Source organism: Xyrauchen texanus, chromosome 4 (assembly GCF_025860055.1).
Source record: "Xyrauchen texanus isolate HMW12.3.18 chromosome 4, RBS_HiC_50CHRs, whole genome shotgun sequence".
NCBI classification, from domain to species: Eukaryota; Metazoa; Chordata; class Actinopteri; order Cypriniformes; family Catostomidae; genus Xyrauchen; species Xyrauchen texanus.
Genome location: NC_068279.1, coordinates 19,863,949 through 19,887,879, shown reverse-complemented (window position 1 = coordinate 19,887,879; position 23,931 = coordinate 19,863,949). Strand labels below are relative to the sequence as shown.

General features: G+C 36.8%; 1 protein-coding gene across 2 annotated transcripts in view; it reads right to left on the bottom strand.

The window, feature by feature from the left end:
- Positions 1–22,256, bottom strand: part of LOC127639459 (adenylate kinase 8-like) — a 28,035-nt gene extending 5,779 nt beyond the window's left edge. Inside the window, exons 1-12 of one of the 2 annotated variants that reach the window (XM_052121515.1) lie at positions 22,215–22,256; positions 20,842–20,974; positions 20,668–20,752; positions 20,219–20,268; positions 19,730–19,840; positions 17,333–17,401; positions 12,558–12,639; positions 12,328–12,399; positions 10,625–10,828; positions 7,478–7,609; positions 7,194–7,283; positions 682–823 (exon numbers count right to left, since the gene is read on the bottom strand). In XM_052121515.1, coding sequence (XP_051977475.1) covers positions 682–823; positions 7,194–7,283; positions 7,478–7,609; positions 10,625–10,828; positions 12,328–12,399; positions 12,558–12,639; positions 17,333–17,401; positions 19,730–19,840; positions 20,219–20,268; positions 20,668–20,752; positions 20,842–20,974; positions 22,215–22,228 — 1,184 coding nt within the window. In that variant the 5' untranslated portion in view covers positions 22,229–22,256. Of the gene's footprint in view, positions 1–681; positions 824–7,193; positions 7,284–7,477; positions 7,610–10,624; positions 10,829–12,327; positions 12,400–12,557; positions 12,640–17,332; positions 17,402–19,729; positions 19,841–20,218; positions 20,269–20,667; positions 20,753–20,841; positions 20,975–21,379; positions 21,459–22,214 lie in introns of those variants that run through there. The other variant, XM_052121521.1, reaches the window with a different exon arrangement.
- Positions 22,257–23,931: the final 1,675 nt, after the last annotated feature.

The window sequence follows — 23,931 nt, the reverse complement described above, 5'->3', positions numbered from 1 at the left end:
ACAAGGTTATTTTCACTGATTACCTAAGCTTAATGTGAGCACTCTGATGAGCGGACACACACAGAAGACAGGTTGTATAATCTGTGCTATCGGATCCTTTAGGGCAGCTGAGTTAAGGGTAATCTGAGAGGGCAATCTGAGCTTTACGGTTACACTATTAAGGATAACTGAGGAGACATAAATCACACATATTAACCTGACTGATTCACATGATGCAGTTCATATATTGCAGATTTGTTTTCCTTCTACACATTTATGTTGTTTACATCTCTAAATCTATCACTGTGACACTCCTACAGTGTTTGTCAAGTCGATGAATACAATGAGAATACAATGGATATCCATTGGTTGGGATTGGGAAGATACAGAAATTGACAAATTAAATGAATCTATAAACCAATATGACAAGTTCCTTTTGCAAAGTCATGGTGTGGCAGTTAACATGCAGATTTAAGACATTAGTAGTCATCTGCAGCATGCTGTGGCAACGCTTGCCCTATAAACTTTCATTGTAAGTGCATAACATTCAACGCAATTTTCTGTTTGAGTTTACTAACTGAGATATGAGTCTAAAATATTTTCTTTGGTAATTAGCATGCTGTTGATAGCGCTTATCTTGTATTTAACTGGCAGTATTTATTTTAAACAGCACTCTCTGTTTATAGAGTTACTGGTGATTACCTGTTTGGTATAAAGCAGGACTCCTGGAGTTTCTCCGCCTGCTCCACATCTTGAGGAAAGCCATGGAGCACCCAGCCCATAGTGGTGCAGTCCATCCTGCTCATTCTCTCCGTCAGAATCTGCAGCACTATACTGCCGGGCACTGTAAAGATTAAAACCTACATAAATACAGTGAGACTATTCAGTTATCCTCTATTTATATATGTGTTGTGCTTTTTCCTATTTATATGATAGAAGTACAACAATGAGAAGAGTAGAAGAAGAAAAAGTCAAACTTTGAGAATCTCAAAAATGTTGATGCAAGAGGTTCAGACTCCCGAGACTCAACTTGCATTGTCCTTTGAATGACACTGATCCTATATATCATAAACATGGCGTTCAGTAGGGATTATCCTGTGAGACGCACACACAAACACACCTGCTTAGCATTTTGTTTGAAATACTGAATATGTTCCTCCCTGCAGGACGTCAGATCACAGTGTTACAGATCTAACGGACCCGAGAAAGGTCTCTTTCATTTGTTTACTTCATTCCAGATGCACTTGTGTACATGGTAATGTACACAAGTTTTTATTCAGTAATTCAGCTGAATAAAAAAAAAAAGCAATTTATAAAAAGAAAAACAATAGGATAACTTTTTTAAATATGGCACATTTAGATATAGAATGTGCTCCTAAGGGTTTCAACAGACATTCAAGTAATTCAGCTGAATAAAAAAATTAACAGTCCAATTTGATCTGATAAGAAAACATATGAAGAGACAGAAAGCAAAGGTAATGTTTCATTTAAACAGAGGTGCAGGGCATGTACCCAATCAAGATCATTGTGATCAGGTATGTTGCTTGGAACTGCACACCAAACTTTCACCTATTGTTGCACTTGTGTACATGGTAATGTGACAATAAAGTGATTTGATTTGAAGATCATTGTGATCAGGTAAGGGCAATGGAGCTCACCATCAAGAGGATTGAATTAAAAGAGATGTGTTAAGAACAGAAAAAAAAAAGAAAATCTCCATGCTAAGAAAATCAGTGATCTCACCATCAACCAGTATTATCAAGGACATGCCTTTTGTTTGCATCTGTATCAAATCAGATGTGAGGTGATAAATAATTAGCAGGAATAGTGTCATTTAAATTCATGTATGTACATTTTGTCTTTTGAAGATATTTCACAGGCCCCTTTCAGAGTACAAAAGCAGTCTGCCGTTGCATGGCAGGCAACATGAGTGAATTGTTTAAGGGGATGATGGTACCTCTTAAAACTGATAGAAAGTGCAAGAGATGAAGGTGGCACTAGTAATGCTGAGGGAAAGTGGAAGATAACGAGAGCAGCGGAGGACAAACAAATAATGAGGGAAAAAGGAAAAAATAGAAAATAATTCTTTAAGGAAAGCATGCTGGCACCCAGGGGGGTCCCCGCAGCTGGTGAAAAATTAAAGTTGACGGTTTCAAACTGTCCAATTTCCACATCAAACGCACACAGCCTCCTGCATATCTCTGCAGCCCTGCTTCAAACATCAGGCAGCCTGGAGAGGGTTCCTCTTCTTTCCTTCCTCTCCTCCTTCACTTCTCATAAGAGAAGCTTTTGGTTTGCTTAATAATCCGACTTCCCAATTCCCCAAAGCACTGTACCAGTTGCACTAGCCACAATCTCTCCATCGCCTAATTATACCCCTGTGAGGGCATTAATCAACTCGTAAATTATTTAGGCAAGCGCTCTGCCTCAAAACCTTGCTGTCACTAAGAAAGAGGGAGAGAGGTAAGGAGGGGATGAGGGGGGAAGAGAGAGAGGGAGAGGTTTTTAGATAGCACAAAAATTAATCTCCCAGGATACCACAGCCCTGTTAAACAAGGCAATGGAATATGAGCTAACAAAACATTTACATAGCATTTCATATGCACACATTGCTATTTCAACAAACATGCAGCATGAATTTATGAACATATGTTGCATGTGACAGACACAGCTAGAGCTAAAAAGATACGAAACATATTTGACAGATCTGTAAAGTAAACCCAAGTTCAATTGAGTCCACTCAAATAATTAAGTCTTCTGTATGAGCCATAATAGCTTTCATCTTTACAGCATCTCATTAAGTTTTAGTAACACTTTATAACTTTAATTTTACAACCATTATATGATGCTTTAGAAATCAAAATTTGTGTACTTTCCAATATGAATATAGAAAAAAAGATATGGATCAAAATATCATGACATTTGAACATACCTTAATGTGCATTAACTAAAGATTTGGTAAGCATAATATAATGTAATATGCATTGCCATTTTTAATAAAAGTCATCAAGTGTTCCCTAAGCTTTAAGTGCAGTAAAAAAAAAAAGTGTTTTTCAAATTAAGTCTATTATGTTGTTCCAAACTTTGACTTCCTTTCTTCTGTGTAACACAAAAGATGTTAAGCAGAAAAACTGCCACAGTCAAGGTTCACTTATAATGTACGTGGGAAAAAAATGCAATGAAAGTGAATGGTGACTAAGACTAACAAACTGTTTAACAACGGTTTTTGTGTTCCATGCACTGAAAACCCTAATAAGTTCATTGCACTCAATTCCAATGAGTAATGGGGTCTCCGAAAACTTGAGCATTTAAGTTCAATTAACTTGGTGTTCAAGCAGAGTGAACTTAACTATTTAAGCTGTGTTAACTAGATGCAAGTAGACTTTAACTATTTAAATATTTTGGTTTCAACTGTTGTTAATAATTTGTATTAAATTGATTCAATTTTAGATCAAACAATAGCACAGCTCAAATAATGTTGATAACTGATTCTAGATCAGTCATTAAATAAACTTTATTCTCCACAGAAATGCATATATACCTGCACTACAGCTGTTAAATGGGTCCAAACTGACCAGAGGGGACACAGATCACCCTAGTGGTAAAATCACATGAAACAACTATTTGCAATAAAACATCTCTGAATGTATTAATAACCAAAAAATAAATGGTCCCATATGTTCCCTCTGACCAAGGAAACATAAATAATTCAAGCAGCAAGCAATTGTGGGCATTTCCCATAGCCTCAATTCTGTACTCAAAAGTTTTAGTTAATGACACTTAAATTCTTAAGTCTATATATTTTTTAAGATAAATAATTATTTGCATTATGAACCCAAAATTTGACATTTAAAGTTATGAACTTATTTGAGTTATGAGCCCAAAATGTGACATTTAAGTTCTTTAAGTTATACTTAATTAAAACAACTTGACATTTCCAGTAATTACAACTTTAGGGTTTACAGTGACATAATATTCCTTTTTGGGTTAACCTTCTTTTTGAACATGAATGAGTTATGACATCATGCTGGTGATGCAATTCTTCTCCCAATCTTCTGTCTACTATCCCTATTAACAAAAAGACACATGCACGCTTACATTCTATGCTTTGCATCCCTTGAGGATCTTTATTAAATTAATGAAAACTTGCTCAAGGCAAGTGGCTCAGGCCAGAGCTGTGATAAAGGCAGTGATTGGCAGTCCTAGTGGCTGAATGCATTCTCTGAGGGGCGGGACTATATGCATTTGCTTATGGTCTCTGATGGATTCAGAACAGAGAGGTGTTGGGCAGACACAGAGGGTGTGAGACAGTAAGAGAATAACAATGATGAGAATGAATGAAAGGTCATAGAGCGTCAAGATAAAAAGAGCATTTTTGTTGTATTCAGACCATCAAAGTACAGGTTGTTTTGCAGTAAAGATGAAAGCTATAGGGGAAGAGGGCATCGAGTACTTTTTTATTGACTCACTTGGTCAGATACAGAACCCAGACATGTTTGCAGAATTTATTTTTATTTAACCTTTATTTAACCAGGTTTGTCTCATTGAGATATAAAATCTCTTTTTCAAAAGAGACCTGGCCAAGATAGCAGAACAAATTAGATCACACAATCACAAAACAAACACAAAAGAGGCAAAGACAACTCAAGTGCATTTCAATTAAATAAAAGTGCCATTAATTAAAACATTTGCACGTGTGGATGGACTCATGTTCTATAGTTTTAACATAACCTTTAAAATCATTTAAGGAAATTACACACTGTAGTTTAAGTGTTTTCTGTAGGTCATTCCAAATAGAAGGTGCAACAAACATGAAAGCCTTTTTGAACAACTCTGTCTGGGCTTGAGGTACATTCAATGAAATAGTTTTCTGGGACCGTAAAACATAAGTACTCTTTGTAAAAGAAAGAAATTCAGATATGTAACATGGAAGCCTGCCTATAATGCCCTTATATATAAAGATATAAAGGTGAGTAAGCCGGCGAATTGATATAGAAGGCAAATTTACTGTGGAGAAAAGTGTACAGTGATGAGTGAGGGGTCTGCAATTTGAAATAAATCTTAAAGCTCCATGAAACACAGCATCCAACCTCTGAAGACACTTAGATGGGTCATTCATATACAACAGATCATCATAATCAATAATAGAGAGAAATGTGGCATCGACTGACTTTTTTCGGGCAGACAAAATAAAACAAGATTTGTTCCAAAAGAAAAAACCTAGCTTTTATTTCAACTTTTTTACTATATTCTGTATATGAAGCTTAAAAGAAAGGTGATCATCAATTAAAAATCCTAAATATTTATAAGATGAAACTACCTCAATTGTTTTACCCTGATCAGTAACAATATTCAGGTCTAACTAATTTTTCCTTGAGTTTGAAAAAACCATTACTTTGGTCTTCTCTGCATTAAGCACAAGCTTTAATTGATAAAGCTGTGCTTGCACTATATCGAAAGCAGTTTGCAAGCATTCATACACCTTCCTAATGGTAGCTGCACAACAATAAATAACCGTATCATCTGCATAAAAATGGAAAAATGCATGTTAGACATTTTCCCCCAGACAGTTTATATAAATAGTGAATAAAAGTGGCCCCAGAATGGAGCCCTGTGGGACCCATACCTGTCAACACTCCCGTTTTTCCCAGGTTTTCCCGTTTTTTAGCCCTATCTCCCGGACCCCTCCCGGTTTGTTATTTCTCCCGGGAAACTCCCGTAATTTGCATGGCCCAAACTCCTTTATGAATAATCGCCGATTATTATTATTAATCGGACCAATATGTCTAATGTTGATCAGTTGCCAGATTGTATTAAATGCATTATATTCACACAATCCACACACCATTTACAATTTCAACCCATTTGTCACCTCAACCTGGCAACCTAGTATAACCCAGTTGCGCAGTCGCGGAAAGTTTAACCCGAAAGCGAGCCAATAGACATGATGGCAGGTGAAGGCGGTGTCCCCGCAAAGAAACTGAAGTACAATTGTAAATTTCAACAATGTTGGACGCAACAATTTACGTGCATCTTACCCAGTCATATAGACAACCTCCATGCTTTTTATAAGGTATGTCGCATTGATTTTAATGTAGGCCACGGTGGGAAAAATGACATTAGCCAGCACATTAAAACACAGCGGCACCATCGTGCAGAAGAGGCAAGTAAGGGCACACAGGCGATCTCATCCTTCATCACGAAAGGACAGACAGAGAGTTACAGAAAATCGCATGAGCATGAATAATAGCGCTCTTTGCGCTCTCCTATCCTGCAAAATAAACCACACCGGTTTGGTTTCAAAATACACTCCATCCAAGAGGGCACTGAGAGCAGCAAAATCTGCCACATACAATTACAACACTTCAAAAAAAAAGTGAGCACATATTCATGTTTACAAAACATACTGTACTTATTTTTACAAAAGAGAGACAGTTATTGATGCTCAAGGAATGAACTGTAAATAAATGTGTTAAATTAGGTTATGTTTTCATTTATGGGTATTGCAATGTAAATAATACACTTAACACGTGCAGTACACTTAACAGCATGAGCCTACCTCTTACAGCATGAAGAGGTAGGCTCATAACAAACCCCTTTACAGATTGATAAATATTTTGACGTTAGGCCATCAAAATATTTATCAGCTAAATTACAGAACTACAGCTAAAGTGTGTAATTTCTAAACAAGCGTCAACAAACCAAATTGCAAAAACAATGATTGTATTCAAACAAGTTTCCAGAACACTTCCCTGTCTACCAATGGTCAATAAACAGCTGGCCCTCTCACAATATCACGCCATTGATTGAGTCAATGCTGCTGTATCGGGCTGTTCGGGATGCTCAAACACACAAAGACATGTTTTGACAGTGACACAGAGCAACAGTTCAACATACAAATGGTTTCCTGATAGTTGTCTCTACATTAAGCTGGGATAGGAGAAACTATTTTAATTTAAAAAGTTACACACTTCAGATTTAAATTAATGATATTATTATTCAGACTATAAATACCTGAAAACAATTTGATCTGAATATAACACATCGTGTTTAGTAACATGTTTACTGACTAGACCATGCTGGCTATAGGGGGTCCAATTATTTGGTCAAAAACAGGAAACAGAACTCCACAGTCAGCTTAAAGGCTGAGGATTCACTTGTTCTGTGTGATTGACCCATTTGGCAGTAGGTATAGTGGAGTTGAGGAGGCATACCTTGCTGTTCTGTCTCCAGGTAGGGTTTAATGAGCTCCCCCATATGGCTCTCATCAGCTGACACAGCCTTCAGAAGCTCACCACAACAAACTACAACGACAGAGAGATTTGTGACAGAACAGAGGAAAGTCACTTTTTCAGTTTTATATAAACAATGTATAATTTAACTGTGAAATTGTATAACCTTGCAAATATTGACAGCTGATGGACATTGTCTTTTTGCATAATCAGAAATAGTGACAAACAAGAATTAACAGTAGGTTTACAATTGTGGAGGAACTTACTATTGACAACACCATATTTCTGAGCAATTAGTTTGGCCTGAAGACTCTTCCCTGAACCTGGGAGTCCAAACAGAAGAATTCTGGGAGTGTAGGGCGACGCAGAGCGATGTCGAGAAAGAACGTAGTTTAGCGCTGTAGTATAGATACAACAAAACCATATGATACGTTACATATGAAATAAATGGAAACATCCATATGTACACATAAATAATATTTTTTTTAATTTTTATTTGTAACCCAAGTAATGTACTTAAATGTAATTACTTTCATTGAAAGTCAGTAACTGTGATTTTATTACAAGAATGTAAAATGTAATGCATCACATGGATCCTAAAAGTTATTAGAATACAGTAACTAATTACTTTAAAAATCCAATTACACGCACACTCACTTCCACTCAGTGTAAAATGTGTGTCAGAAATATTTTGAGAAACATATGTTTCCAGGTGAAATATAATTTTGTCTAAGCCTATGGTAATTGTTCAGTGACAGAACACAATGCAGACACAGATATACTCTATTGAATGTTTAATGAGTAAGATAATAGAGCGTATTTGCGAGGCTAGTGACAGCCTCCTCTTAAAGCCCATTCGATCAGATCATAAGCAGAGATTATCACTAAACTGAATATAAAGCCACTTGATTAATTAATCATTAGAGTCTTCCTTTCATGTCCACAGGGGCATTTGCTTGTAGTGTGACATCCTCAACAAAGCCATCTGTTTGCAGTTGGGTCTCACTCACAACAATGCTGTTTGTCTGGAACCTGTGCTGGGCTTCCTTTTTAATAGAGGATGATTAACAACAGCCAAATCATACCTAATGAGTCCCTCTCATCCAACCCTTTACGCTGCTAATTGTTATACAACAACATGATAAATGCTTAATATGCAAAACATGTTAATGTGCTAAAAGGCTAAGTCAGGGGAAACTAGCAATGTTATAATCAAACCGCATGCTGAATTAACGCTAATCACGATTTAACATGACAGCCTTATTGCTGTATGCTCCAGGTTTATGAATGTTTTATAGCAGAGATTTTCACAAATATTTATTTAATATCCTCCATTTAGATTTATCAAGAAAAACAGGTGTGGGTAAATAAAGATTTAAGGCATAGTGGCATGCTGTGCTAAATCTACAATTTACAATGTATAAATGAAGCCCACAGCACAAAGCCATTAGGCTACAGAGTTGTTTACTTAATAGGTTCTCAGCACAGCATTTTAATGTTAATACTAATGTGCCATGAGAATCAATGTGCCTTTATTTCCCAACAGATAAGCCCAATTTCTTTGAGAAAGAGAACATTTGCTGCAATGGAAGAGGAAATAACAATGTAAATAATCTGAATTTGAAGAGAAAAAAGCAGCTGGCAAAATACTTTGATATAACTAGTGATAAAGTAGTGAAAGACAGAGGTTGGATTTTATGACATCTCTAAAAATGCTAGCAGTAATCTTGAATGACTGGATATAGGTTCCATGGACATTCATTCCTATGATAAATATGCATCTGTATTAAAATAAAAAACTGTGATATGAATTTTACAAAATACATAAACCTGCCTAAAGCTAGTCAAAATTATGTCTGCAAAAGAGAGTTTAAATATTCACCACCCAGCTCTATCCTTATCTCGCAACTAAAGGAAGGAAAGTGACAGAATTATTTTGTCAAGTTGAGTGGTCTAATATTTCGACAGGTTGTATTCAGAGGCCCTTAATGTAATTGGTGAAGATCGCTCATCCCTGCCCAGGTTCTCACGGGATAGTCTGTGCCTGCAGAGCCGCCTGAGGCAACCTCCTCAACTGGCAGAGTGCCTGACAAGCAGGTCAATCACGGCCTCTGAATGCAGCTGCTGCTCTACTGACCTCCAAACAATAGGGGCAGTAGATCTTAGTTCAACACAATTGTCAATGGTGCAAAGAGATGAGTAAATGATATTAGAATGAATGTTTGGAAAGGTCTAAATGAAATTTTGTGACCTATCTGAACCTAACCTTTACCATCACAAGACATTTTTTAATAGATATGGCCAAGGTTTTCGATTCACAGCATAGCACCCAATATTGTGAAATCTAGTAGCTAACCTTAAAGGAATAGTTAAAATTATCTCATGATTTACCCAGATGAATGACTTTCTTTCTTCTGCAAAACACAATGAATATTTTTAGAAGAATAGCTCAGCTCTGTAGGTCCATACAATGCAAGTGAATGAGAACCAAAAACTTTGAAGCTCCAAAAACACATTAAGACAACATTAAAGTAATTCACAAGACTCCACTGGTATAATTTATGTCTTCTGAATTGATCTAATTGGTTTTGGGTGAGAACAGCCCAAAACTCCTTTTTGACTGTACATCATGTCATTGCAATCTCTAGGGACAATCATGGTTTTAAGCTTGATTGCACTTCTTAGTTCTTGATGCATGTGGAGAGCGCTAGATGGGTCTAAGAAGTGTAATTGAGCTTGAAATCATGATCGCTAAGGAAACTACTGATGTGATGATTTATAGTGAAAAAGGAGTTATATTTTGGCCTGTTCTCATCCAAAATCAATTGGATCTCTTCAGAAGACATCGATTAAACCACTGGTGGCCTTTGCGCCACCTTTATGTGCATTTTGAAGCTTCAAAGATTTGGTCACCATTCATTGCGTTGTATGTTCCAACAGGAAGATATTTAGAAGAATATCTCAGCTCTTTGTGTTCTGCAGAAGAAAGAAAGTCATACACATCTGGGATGACATGAGGGTGAATAAATGATGAGAGATTTTTCATTTTTAGGTGAACTATTCCTTTAAAAATCATGCAAACCAGTTGCCTTAAAAAGGGTAAGTAAACAAATGTAGTACATACTTGCTGAAGTGGACTATAGGAGTTATTGTGGAAATAACGGTAACTTCAAGTTCTACTTGACTGAACTTTAAAAATTAAGGATTCATGTTTAAAAAAATATGCAAATAAAATAAGATAATATAAACAAATTATTACAATTTGGCACAGTTGGTAGTATTTACAAATGTATGGAAAATCCCATGTAAGATAAATTTCTGTGGCTTGACAAGAATATCTGTAAACACTAATTAAGTGGAAAAAGCAGGTGGTAAGCACTGGAATCAGAGCGTACAAGGGTGATGAAGTTTACCTTGTGAGAAAACATCTATGTGGGGCTGGTCAGCATTGATGGTCTTCAGGCAGCAGTGGTAGATACGCTTCAGAGAATGGGCTTCTGTATGGTATTCCTGCAGCTTTTTAGCTATCATTTCCACTGGCATAAGTGTCTTGGGACTTTCTAAACGCTTAGCAACCTCTGCACTTTCAGGCCACATAAAGGTCACATGATACACATCTGAAACATAGAAAGAAAACATGAAACTCCAATATATGCACTGTATGTCCAGTATGACATTATCTATTAAAGGTATAGTTCACTCAAAAATGAAAATTCTCTTATCATTTACTCACCCTCAAGCCATCCCAGATGTGTATGATTTGTGTATGACAAACAAAGTATTTTAGAAGAATATTTCAGCTCTGTAGGTCAGGAGCAAACAATGCAAGTGAATTGTGTCCAGAACTGAGAAGGCCCAAAAAGAACAAAGGCAGCATAAAAGTAATCCATACAATTCCACTGATTAAATCCATGTCTTAAGAAGAGATATGATTGGTGTAGGTGAGAAACAGATCAATATTTAAGTCCTTTTTTTTTACCGTAAATCTACACTTCCACTTCTAAATTCTGGTGTGGAATTGACTTTCACATTCAGCCACCTACTGCTTGGGGCTAATTAAAAATGGAGATTTATAGTAAAAAAGGACTTACATATTGATCTGTTTCTCACCCATATCTATCATATTTTTTCTGAAGACATGTATTTACCCACATGAGTAATTTTGATTACATTTATGCTGCCTTTATGTCCTTTTTGGACCTTCTAAGTACTGGTCACCATTCACTTGCAATGTGAGGGCCTATGGAGCTGAAATATTCTTCTAAAAATCTTTGTTTGTTTTATGCAGAAAAAAGAAAATCATACACATTGGGGATGGCATGATGGTTAGTAAATGATAAAGAGAATTTTCATTTTTGGGTGAACTATTCCTTTAAAGGTGCACTCAGTAAATATTTTTCTTCATGAAAAGTTTTACTCCTTAAGATATATATATAGTGTTTTTAAATATATGTATAAAATCACAAGTACTAACATGAGATAAAGACTCCAGACTCCTTCATGGAGGCTGCCATGTTAGAATAACAGGACCAGCCAAATACTACTCAAATTAACCATGGCTAACTAACAATAAATCATTATTTCTGCAGAGATTATTATTATTATTTTCTATTATTTACTTTTCAATATTTGATTTTAAAGACACGTTTGTTTACTTTTGTATGCTAAATAATTTTGGTATTATTCACCACTTGATGTCCAATATAAAATCTGGGTCCTGAAGCAAAACCAGTTGAGAACCACTGCACTATTGTAACAGACTGTATGTCAAGTATATTATAAAAAACATCCTTTATAGCATTTCATTTTGACAGTGAATGTACCTAAAAATAAACAGAGATCATAAATAAACAAAAGGGAAAATGGCAATTATTTGGAAATGGTGCATCCACACCATCATACAGTAAATCTGTGGGGAGCACTGGCTTTTCTTCATTACAGCTGGGCTTTCCAAAACCCTGAGGACAAGGGGCCCGATTGGGATTCAGCAAACAGGTTGAGTGCTGTCAATGTCCTCAGATAATGAAATACACTCTAACAAAAGGGCGTGTTGCCTGCCTGTCTCACAGTGTCACTCTTTGAACTAAGGAAAGTGTAATGATCATACAGACTTTACCTTCTGTGACAGGGTCTATCTTCTTGCCCAAGCTTCTTTCAATCAAGACGACATCCGGAGCTTCCAGCATCACTGTAAGGAAAGAGTTAAAAGAGGTGCTAGAGTCTGACACATTCTCTGGGGACTGATAGCGAGTAAGACATTTGGCCAGTCTCATTATCGAGTCCTGATTTCAACTCTCTTGTTGTTCAACTATGAAAAGCAAAGTGTTTGGACAACATGCCACTAACCAACATGATCTGGGGTAATGCCTGCTTCTTGTAGACATAGTGCCTCTGCTTGTGTCTTGGGAATGGCTTCCAAAACCCAGCCCTGTAGAAACAAATGCATGTTATGTACACTTACACTCCCAAACTTCTCTTGAGAAGAAAGAAACAATGTACCTTACCTTAGCTATGCTAAGCCTAGTATATAGTGACATAAGAGTACAACTCTGCTTATGACATTAAGAGCTTTTCCACCATCAAGCCAAACAGTTTTAGTTGTTCCAAACCAAGCTTTCTTTCTTTCGTTGATCATGGAATCCTTGGCAGAATGTTAGCCTCAGTCACCTTTCAGTTTCATTGCTTTTTTTTTTTATACAATGAAAGTGAATGGTGGCTGAAGCTACCATCTCCTTTTGTGTTCCATGGAAGTCAGAAAGTCATACCGGGTTGGAACAACATGGTGAAATTATGGGCATGAACTAACCCTTTAACATTGATGAAAGCTCAAATATTTCATTGAAAACACACACACACACACACACACACACACACACACACACACACACACACACACACACCGCGGCTATACTTATGAGGACTCTCCACAGACATAATGATTTTAAACCCCTAAACCTCACAAGAAACATTCTGCATTTTTACATTTTCAAAACAATATAGATTAGTATTATTTTTAAGCGATTTGAATTATGGGGACACTACAAATCTCACATACACACACATAACCCCTAAACCTAACCCACACAGAAAACTTTCTGCATTTTTTAATTTTCAAAAAACATCATTTAGTATGATTTATAAGCAGGTTTCCTCATGGGGACCGACAAAATGTCCCCACAAGGTCAAAGATTTCAGGTTTTACTATACTTATGGGGACATTTGGTCCCCACAAAGTGACAAATACACACTCACGCACACAAATACACAATTTTCCTGTTTACATTTCTATGAGTGCACTTTCAGTTACTTTTCCCCATGGTCAACTATTGTCTTTAAATTGTGAAAAATGTTTTCATACAAGCAAAAAAAAACTCCTGCCTGGAAAAATACTTTAAAAACAGTAATAGGCTTTGAATGAATAATTTCATATGAATAATTTATATACATTGCTCCCCTGTACAAGTCGAAATAATGAATGTATAAACTGTTGTATGAATAAGGTGTAAAACTGGCCCAAATGGAGTCTTATGCAGGAGGCATATGGTGGGTTAAATCCATAAAAACCTTGAAAATGTGCCTAATTCTCCAGCACCTCTCCACACTTCTCACTTAGCCATAAAAATAACACAAGAAGAAAGGAAATCACATGCATATCATTCATAAGCTACAAATCCACAAAAAAAAAATCCTCCTCTCTAATAGTCTCCTAAATCCCTAGGCTTGCTGTGCGATGGTGCGGTAAAATAAAGAACAGTCAAAGAAACCATCTCCCAAAAGTGCTTGTTAGGGGCCAACTTATTACTGTAGCGAATAATCTTAAAATAAATAAATATATGCAACAAACATTTATAGATGTAAGTATTATCAGAGGAACTGTGGGTTTTTGCTGCTGAGTTTCTAGTGTCTGTTTGATATCAGCCTTTGTTTTTTCAGGCTTTGATCTTTAACTGCAAACCTATCCTTTGCTTCACCTGATCGCTGCGCACAAGTTTCCTCCCACTTACTTTCCCATTAAGCATTTGATTGCCTCTGTGGCAGGGAAGCCCATGACCTGGGCTTGATTAGCAGACTGTCTAAAAGGCCTCTAGACTCCAGAATCAGGAATACATTCAGGCATGAATATAGGGAAAATACAAGCTAGCCCTTCAGCAATCTTACAACCACTTCAAAGGTTACAAAGGTCAGTTTTGTTGTACCTGATTGATAGTGTTTTATCTTTGCAATTGTATCGCTTTGGTGATTCTGCAGTAAACGGTGTAGTGGGTTGAAGGGTTGTTCAACCAAAAATGATAATTCTGTCATCATTTTCTTAACATCATGCTGTTCCAAACCAATCTGACTTTCTTTCATTGAACAAAAAGGGAATTGTTAGGCAGAATATTAGAGACTGACAGCCTCAGCCATCATTTACTTTAACTGTATCTTTTTTTTTTCGTACAATGAAAGTGAATGGTGACTGAGACTGTTAACAACAACTTTGTTTTGTCTGATATATTTAACCTACATTTCACTTTCAGAATGAGATCTCTTTTAATTGTCCTTAATTAGTTGTCTATTGGCTCTGTGCTTTTATTTCTAGTTTTTTTTTTTTTGTGGAGTAGAATTGAATAGAAATTAACATTTGGAAAATTAGAAGGCTATTGGTCCATGTTTCAGAGTATAATGTAAGCAGGTTACAAATATGTGCACTCAGATTTACACAAACTTTTCTGAAATATTTAACCTCTGCAATCATATCCCATTTAATGGAACAACATGATACAACATGATTTTGAGTAAATGATGACAGAACTTTGGGTTAACTATCCCTTTACATGTTTTGCCATGCATCGTTTCTAAGAATGTGTGGTGATGAAAATAATATTCATAAGAAGAGAGAAATCAGGTGAAGAGGAGATTATACACAACACATCAGAGTGCACATGCACCTATAGAGAACCAGAAGTATTAGACTGGCAGGGAGACTTAGGTAAGGTCCAAACCAACTTCAGTCAAAAAGGTTTCAAAGCCTTAGACCAATTTCTCAATACCCCCCCCCCCCGCCGAACACAGAGCCCCACTGCGACTTGCTCCATTCCGTTTTATCCTCACATCAAAAGGGGCCATGGTGCTGTAGCAGTGGGCTCAGACAGAGACCCCAGGACAGAAACATCTGCAGTGAGGCCAGTTATCACAGGGGGACATGCATGGATCAGATTTCACCAGCCAGCCTGACAGCAGGCAAGGCAGGGAAGCAGAAGCGACGTCCTGACATGCCACTACCAGATCTAAACACACTGCTCCCACTCTCAATAGACCAACAATATGGCAGAAGAAGCGGCTGCAAAATACTCCACTTGACATTTTCAATTAGATCTTAATTAGTTGTCCACTTATCTAAGCACTGGCTCTGTGCTTTAATGCATTTTTTTTGCTCTAATTTTCTGTAATATAATATAATAAGGATGTTAATATTTGTACAGAGTACACTGAAAGCACACACTCAGATTTGCATAGAATTGTCTAAACCTCTGGTCTAATTCTTTACAGTAGAATAGAATATAAATTCATATATAGAACTTCAACTGCTCCTAAATCACAAGTCATTCTAAAATAACATTTCAGATAACTAACTCTGTAAACCATTACTTGCATTGTATGCTCTAAAAGAGTTTCAATATCATTTCATTTGCAAACTTTTCTTTCGATTTTTCCTGTCTCCCTGAAAATAGATTAACAGACACCATGCAAATTCAAACAGCATATCTTTATTTGGAAGCATCATTAGGGATCTGGATGACAGAGACATGTGCCCCATGATCTTTCTTTCTTTCCCTTCTTTTTTCCATTTACTTTAGGGTCCATCTTTTTTTTCCAGGCCTGAAAGGCACTCATTAAATTGATATTTTACTTTAAATCACTATTCATTTCTTATGCTCCCTATCTTCATTTTACACAGGAGTACAAGTCTGAAGTTTTACAAACAGCAGCCTCATGAGAGAAAGAGAGAGTGAATGAGAGAGTGAGCAAGAATGAATTAAGACAGCCTGAGAAGCGGTGACAGGCAGAGATGAACTAGATGACCTAGATTAGGCATGATTAACATTCAATGTGGCTTAATTTGGAAAAACAGGTAGACAAGCGCACACACGCAGGCATCAGTGGCAAAGCAATTAAGCTTCGCTTTCTAGGCTCCAGTGGTGATGTGACGTGTCAATCATTCTGCACTCTGGCCCATTTAAGCATGTGAGAAGCAGAAGACCATGAGATGAAGGCTCCCAGAGACGCTTTGTCAGGTGTCTAAATCTACAGAGGAAAAATTCTACCTCAATCCTCTGCTCATATGCAGATCTGTCAGGCAAGAAAATAATCAAATAACCTGATAAATACTATCAGACAGTTTGCCTGAAGGGATAAACATCCATTACTAGATTAAAAGGAGTCGCTAATCACCAAGTACTGAGATTAAAAGGGGAAAGTTAAAGGATGTCTTGCGAAAAAAGTTTAGCAATGGGATTCTTGATTAAGTATAGCCATTTGTGGAGTTTAGCAAGGAATAAAATTATATGCAGTTTGGAATTGACTGATTTACATATTCCTCAGTGCGGTTGTACAGGAGAGACTTACACTTCAGAGAAAAAGATGATCAGGGAGATTGTGATAGATTGTGTGATTTGATGGAAATATGAAAGCAGGAATGAAAATATGTGAGAGATCTGAGAAGGTATTTGAATGGACACCTCAGTGGTGAGGCTTTTAAGTGGCATTAGTTCTGAGATGTAACTGGCAGCCAGTGAGGGGCCTGCTGATGAAAGTTTTTCTCAGAGAACTCTCAACAGCAGTCAGAAGTCTTACATTCCCTGAGACCTAACCCAGCATTCCTTAAGAGCAGCAGAGACTCACACACGCCTAATTATTTATTATAGAGTTGAGTGTAAATAAAGAAAAAAATACAATTCATTATTTGGGCATCATCTTTTTTTTTTAAATACATGCAGATGTATGTCGATTTTAAGCCGGAAATACATTAGGTCTCTCATTCAATCGTTTTTTTGTACACCATTTTAGAATTTAAGACAGGTTGAGGAATATCATATGGTCTGAGTGAATTACAAAAGAGATAAAAGTAAATAAGTCCTTACCCGTCTAACACAATCGATTTTTGACAGCCGTTGTTGAATCAACTTGATCCAAAGCTCTTTGGGGATCTCCTATCAGACAATAAATAACAACAAATCAATAACCTGAGAGTTTAATAGTACGGAGTAAATCTTTTAATCAAATCTTTGATTAAACTGCTTTTCAAGACCTGTGTCCCTGAACAAAAGGTGGGTCAAAAGTAACAATGCAGCTGGTGACCACACCAGATACTGACTAAGTACTGCAGTGCATCTCCTCCTCAAGGACTGCACCAGATTTGCCAGATCTTGCTGTGAGAGGTTACCCCACTCTTCCAACGAGGCACTTGCAAGTTCCAGGATATTTGTGGTCCAGCGAAGGTGGGTTTGTGCCCATAGGTGACGACGTTGCCGGTGATGTCTGGTATGGACCTGCCTTACAACAGGCCTACAAGCCCTCAGTCCAGCCTCTCTCAGCCTATTGTGGACAGTCTGAGCACTGGTGGAGGGATTGTGCGTCCCTGGTGTAACTCGGGCATTTGTTGTTGCCATCCCGTACCTGTCCTGCAGGTTTGATATTCGGATGTACCGATCCTGTGCAGGTGTTGTTACACGTGGTCTGTCACTGCAAGGATGATCAGCTGTTCTTCCTGTCTCCCTGTAGGGCTGTCTTATGTGTCTCACAGTACGGACATTGCAATTTATTGCCTTGGCCACATCTGCAGTCCTCATGCCAAAGGCACGTTCAGGCAGATGAGCAGGGACCCTGAGCATATTTGTTTTGGTGTTTTTCTGAGTCAGTAGAAAGATCTCTTTAGTGTCCTAAGTTTTTATAAATGTCACATTAATTGCCTACCATCTGTAAGCTGTTAGTGTCTTAACGACTGTTCCACAGGTGCATGTTCATTAATTATTTATGGTTCATTGAACAAGTATGGAAAACATTGTTTAAACACTTTACAATAAAGATTTGTAAAGTTATATGGATTTTTTTACAAAATTATCTTTCAGTGTCCTGAAAAAGAGACGTTTCTTTTTTGCTGAGTTAATATAAATATAAATCTGTTAAATATGGAAGTGAATGGGGCCAATCCGTAAATGTTAAAAAACTTCACTGTTTCAAAAGTATAGCAACAAGATGTAAAACGTGTGCTAACATGATTTAAGTGTGATAAAATCACTTACTAAACTTTTCTGTGTAAACTTATATAAAATTTGACAACTTTGTTGCAATGCCAACATAACACTGTACTCCTAAAAACCTAAACATCTAAATCGACCATGAAACAACCATTTAAACAACTTCAGAGCTCAAAGTTAACAAGAGAATTAATGTAAGTGCTTTTATAAAATTATAAGCTTCACATTTCTGCCTTTAAACCCTTAAAAAATTGACCCCATTCACGTCCAATTTAAGTGCCTCACTGTAACCTAAATTCTTGCCTTTTTTTTTTTTTTTAAAGAAAAAGAGGGACAATTTCAAATTATTTTTGTGTTAATCAACATTATGCCAATTGTATTGTATAACTTGTAATGAGCCCAGAATATTCCTTTAAGGTTTATGTTCATATCATATAGACAAGATAGGATATCCTATCAAAAAGGAAAGGCATGGATGAACTATAGAAAATCTGACACATGTCATTTGTGTTCACTGTCATTAGTTTAGCAGTTCAGCTCAATAACAAAACATATCTGTGGGGTACCTTCTCACTAGTAAACAAATGTCCATGAAAACAATCCAATTATTATTAAAGCGATACGTTCAAATATGTAGTTGGATTTCTAATTATTTAAGACATCCTTTGCTCCTTTCATCACACTCTCCTTTGTGAATTTCATGAAAATGATAATAATTGGAATCTTTTGGATTGTTCTATTTTAAACTCAAGGCCATGGCGAGTTTAAGTGAGAGAATAATTAGAATAATTAAACCATTGGGACTCACTTTTTCTAAGCACATCTCTCTCTTTTCTTCTCCTAATTCTATCCAACTCTCCTGATTTATCAGTTAACTAGCCTGAATTACATTTGCATGATCAGACTTCAGACAAAATCAGTTCTACAGTATGTCTTAACAATACCACAGAGACAAAAATTACTGGCATCCACAGAATATAGAAAATGTTATCAACTTTTCCACTTATATATCTAAAAATCATATCATCAAGGCCATCAATAAGGAGTACAACTGAACTTTTTCCCCAGGCCAGGGCTTGAGTTGGGCCTGGACTGGAGGAGGGGGCCCACAGAAAGGTTATTCCATATTGTAAGAATGGAAAATATTTTTTTACTGCAGCCATGAATATCATGATTTAGGTACTCATGAATACTATTTCCAGAATACTGATGGGAGAAGACGTATATCTGTTATCAAGAAGAAAGAGGCAAAAATTGAGGAAAAAGAGAAAGAGACCTCACCTGATTTTTCTCTTGGTATTGATGTACAGCTCTTGTCAGGTCAGTGTCACCCTTTAAAATATTGCTAAGAGTTATGTGAATAGCCTGAGTGTACTCACACAACTTTTTAGCCTGGGTCAACACAAAAAGAAGATAATATGAAACGGCATGTCAAGTGTAGAAACAGTGAGGTTTCAGAGTAGTGCATGCTGTGCCACACAACAGGTAACAGGTAGTTGAAATATGTTTCAAGTCAGAGGAAATTTTGCAGAAATTAAAGAAAAAAAAAAAGATGCAGAATAAACAAATATATGTAGAATAATTTACAGGGAGCACAATACACTGTAATGCATTGCACGGCATACTGTGTAACTTAATATCACTTCAGAAGACATACAGTAAACAATATAATTAAACCACTAGAATGGCTTAATCTTAAAACAAATTTCAAAGAGCAGACATTAAATGAGCTACTCAATAACGTACTTGGAATTAAAACAATACACTTACTATGGTTCTTTTCCCAGATGCCGGAGGACCCAGCAATATAATTTTTGGCACTGAAAATATAAGCGTTTCAAAGAGCAGCAATTCATATTAATGACAGTCTTTTATAGCAATATGATTACTGGTGCTGGAACTGATATATTTGTTAACATTAATTTGTTGTTAACAATTTATAATTGAACAAGACAACCTTTCAGTTATTGAAACCTACTAATGTATTTCTAGTTGATATCAAGGCTGACAGTGTATAAAAGGTAAGAGTATTAAAATTAGTTCTGCATTTTTACAAGATAACTTTGATATTTGCAGCTGGTCCAACTTTACATTGTATAGACTCCTCTTACATGATCTTATGTAAAAGACTGCCATCTCGTGGTAAGAAAAAAACCTTACTTTAGTCAAGTAAGCGTTGCAAAACATGTATTTTAACAGCGTAATTGCAGAAATCTTACCATCGACTCTGTCCCTTTTCAGGATGTTAATCAGGTATTGAATGGGGTCCTCTGGTTTGTCCACCATCAAATTTCTCAATAGTGTCTGTAAAATAGTAGAGTCTTTTATTTGGACAAAATTGCCTTAAGAGGTGACAAAGACTTACTAAACATTGTCTAGTGACATTCCAGTACCTGGACCAAGTCAAATATGTCATGTTTTTCTGCGTAAATGGCCATCTGAGGAGGAATTCTGAGGGGCCTTGCAGTTGCATCCATCTCTGCAGTACACCACAAGACAATGAGAGGTCGCCAAATTCTTGGAAATCTGAATTTTAAATAAATAAAACACATGAAAGTATCTCCAAGAGTCTTTAAAGAAAAGAAAAAACGACGCGCTTGTGTTTATGGAAGGAGATGAATGGGATTGATTTTTGAAGGAATTAATAAATGACATCTCTTTCCTTTTTTTTTTTGCAAATAGCAAAAGGAAGAAACACAATATTGAAAATGAAACTTCAGTTGGGCGACTTGTTTTCGAAATTACCTTTCAAATAAAACTTATCACGAAAACTAGTTTTTTACCATATTTGTTTTGATAACATATTTCGATAACGGAGCGGAGTTACTCAACATTTAACTTTACTTTCTAACTGCACATTTATTTACAAAGAGCAGATGCTGTTTTCATCTGTAACTGGGAGTCAAAATTAAGAAATCTATTTAATGCTACCTTGAAATGTTGTTGATTTTGCTAGTTGGCTGCGCGCGGCATAGCTGTTACTCGTTGCCGGTGGTTACCTACTCAGCCAATCACCATCGTTAGACGCACACTCGTCTAGTGCATGCTGGGTAGCCGCTTGTTGCTAAGCAACTCTTTTTTAATTCACCGAAACAAATACACTAGGTCATTGTAGCACTAGTAATACAAGTATCTGATCCACCTCTATCAAGGACTAGTACAGGTAGACAACAACACTACTAACATTATTATACCTTGTTTGTCTATCATTTGTTTTGCATGTCTCGTTAGCGCAAACTTCAAAACTTCATAGTTTAATCCCACCTAAACTGGTTTATTCAACGGGTAGTCTCCTGCTAGTGTGTTCATACTGTTAGTACTGTTTTTTTTTAAACGGCACTATAACATGACTATTTCCTCCATTATAAACAGGACGAGAGCTCCAATTGAGAAGACTGACGTAAGAGAGCAACTGCATTCCAATGATGAAAAGTTTAAGCGTTTCAAACAGCAGAAATTCATATTCATCACAGCTCTTGAGCGGTCAAGAAGCATGCCAGGGACAAAACTGAGCCCGTCTAAACAGTAACGATCCCAAACATTAGTTTATTAATTTAATAACATTTCCCAAGTTATCTATGGTAAAATGTTACCATGTAGTGTCATTTAACACTACAGTGTTTTACAATTAGTTCCAAAGACATACTTAAGTGTTTTTCATTAATGTTACCCAGTACTTCCTAACAATTACACTGTAACATGAACTCTATATAACCTAAAAGGGATAGTTCACCCAATAATGAAAATTCTCTCATCATTTACTCACCCTCGTGCCTGCATATATGGCACTGCATCAAATTGGTCTGCATGGCTGTCGTCCCAGAAGGAAGCCTCTTCTAAAGATGATGCACAAGAAAGCCTGCATACAGTTTGCTGAAGACAAGTAGACTAAGGACATGGATTACTGGAACCATGTCCTGTTTTCTGATGAGACCAAGATAAACTTATTTGGTTCAGATGGTGTCAAGCGTGTGTGGCGGAAACCAGGTGAGGAGTACAAAGACAAGTGTGTCTTGCCTACAGTCAAGCATTGTGGTAGTGTCATGGTCTGGGGCTGCATGAGTGCTGCCGGAACTGGGGAGCTACAGTTCATTTAGGGAACCATGAATGCCAACATGTACACTGACATACTGAAGCAGAGCATGATCCCCTCCCTTTGGAGTCTGGAACGCAGAGCAGGATTCCAGCATGATAACGACCCCAAACACAACTCCAAGACGACCACTGCCTTGCTAAAGAAGCTGAGGGTGAAGGTGTTGGACTGGCCAAGCATGTCTCCAGACCTAAACCCTATTGAGCATCTGTGGGGCATCCTCAAATGGAAGGTGGATGAGCAGAAGGTCTCTAACATCCACCTGCTCCGTGATGTCGTCATGGAGGAGTGGAAGAGGACTCCAGTGGCAACCTAGCTGTGTGTTGAGTTATTTTGAGAGGACAGCAAATTTACACTGTTATACAAGCTGTACACTCTCTACTTTATATTGTAGCAGTGCCATTTCTTCAGTGTTGTCACATGAGAAGATATAATCAAATATTTACAAAAATGTGAGGGGTGTACTCACTTTTGTGAGATACTGTATAATATATATATATATATATATATATATATATATATATATATATATATATTTTAACAAATACTTCTAGAAGAATATCTCAGTTCTGTTGATCCATACAATGCAAGTAAACAGTGGACTAAACTCTGAAGGTCCAAAAAGCATAAGGCAGCTAAAAAAATAACCCATAAGTCTCCATTGGTTAAATCCATGTTTTCTGAAGCGATATGATAGGTGTGGGTGAGAAACAGATACATTTTTAAGTCATTTTCTACTATAAATCTCGACTTTCACTCTTAATTTCAAATACATTTTTTCCCTGTCCATTTGCATTCTTTGTGCATATCACAACCTAGTGGCCGGAGCTGGTCAAAGATGGAGATTTATAGTAATAATTTACTTAAATATTTATCGGTTTCTCAACCACAATGATAATATTGCTTCAGAAGACATGGATTACTTTTATTATGCCTTTATGTGCTTTTTGGACCTTCAGTGTTCTGGCCACCATTCACTTGCATTGTGTGGACCAACAGAGCTGAAATATTCTTCATTTGTGTTCTGCAGAAGATCATCATACACATCTGGGATGGCATGAGGGTGAGTTAATGATGAGTGTGTGATCTCATCAGTAAATGTTCATGTACATTTCTACTGCAGGTGCAAAGGTACATGAAACATCTCTGCAACAATTTCACAGATAGACGCATCTTCTCGCTCTTTTTGCAAATAATTTGATCTTGGCTGTTTTAAAATGTTTGGAGTCCTCACTATCCAGCCAGAACTATTTCACTAACACCCTTGAAACATGCAAGGGGCTTCTCTGCCCCAGCAATAACATCAGTGAACTAAGAGCACAGTTAAGTGAGTGATGTTAAATTACATGTTTTTAATCCATAATTTAAGTAGATACATTTAGATTGATGT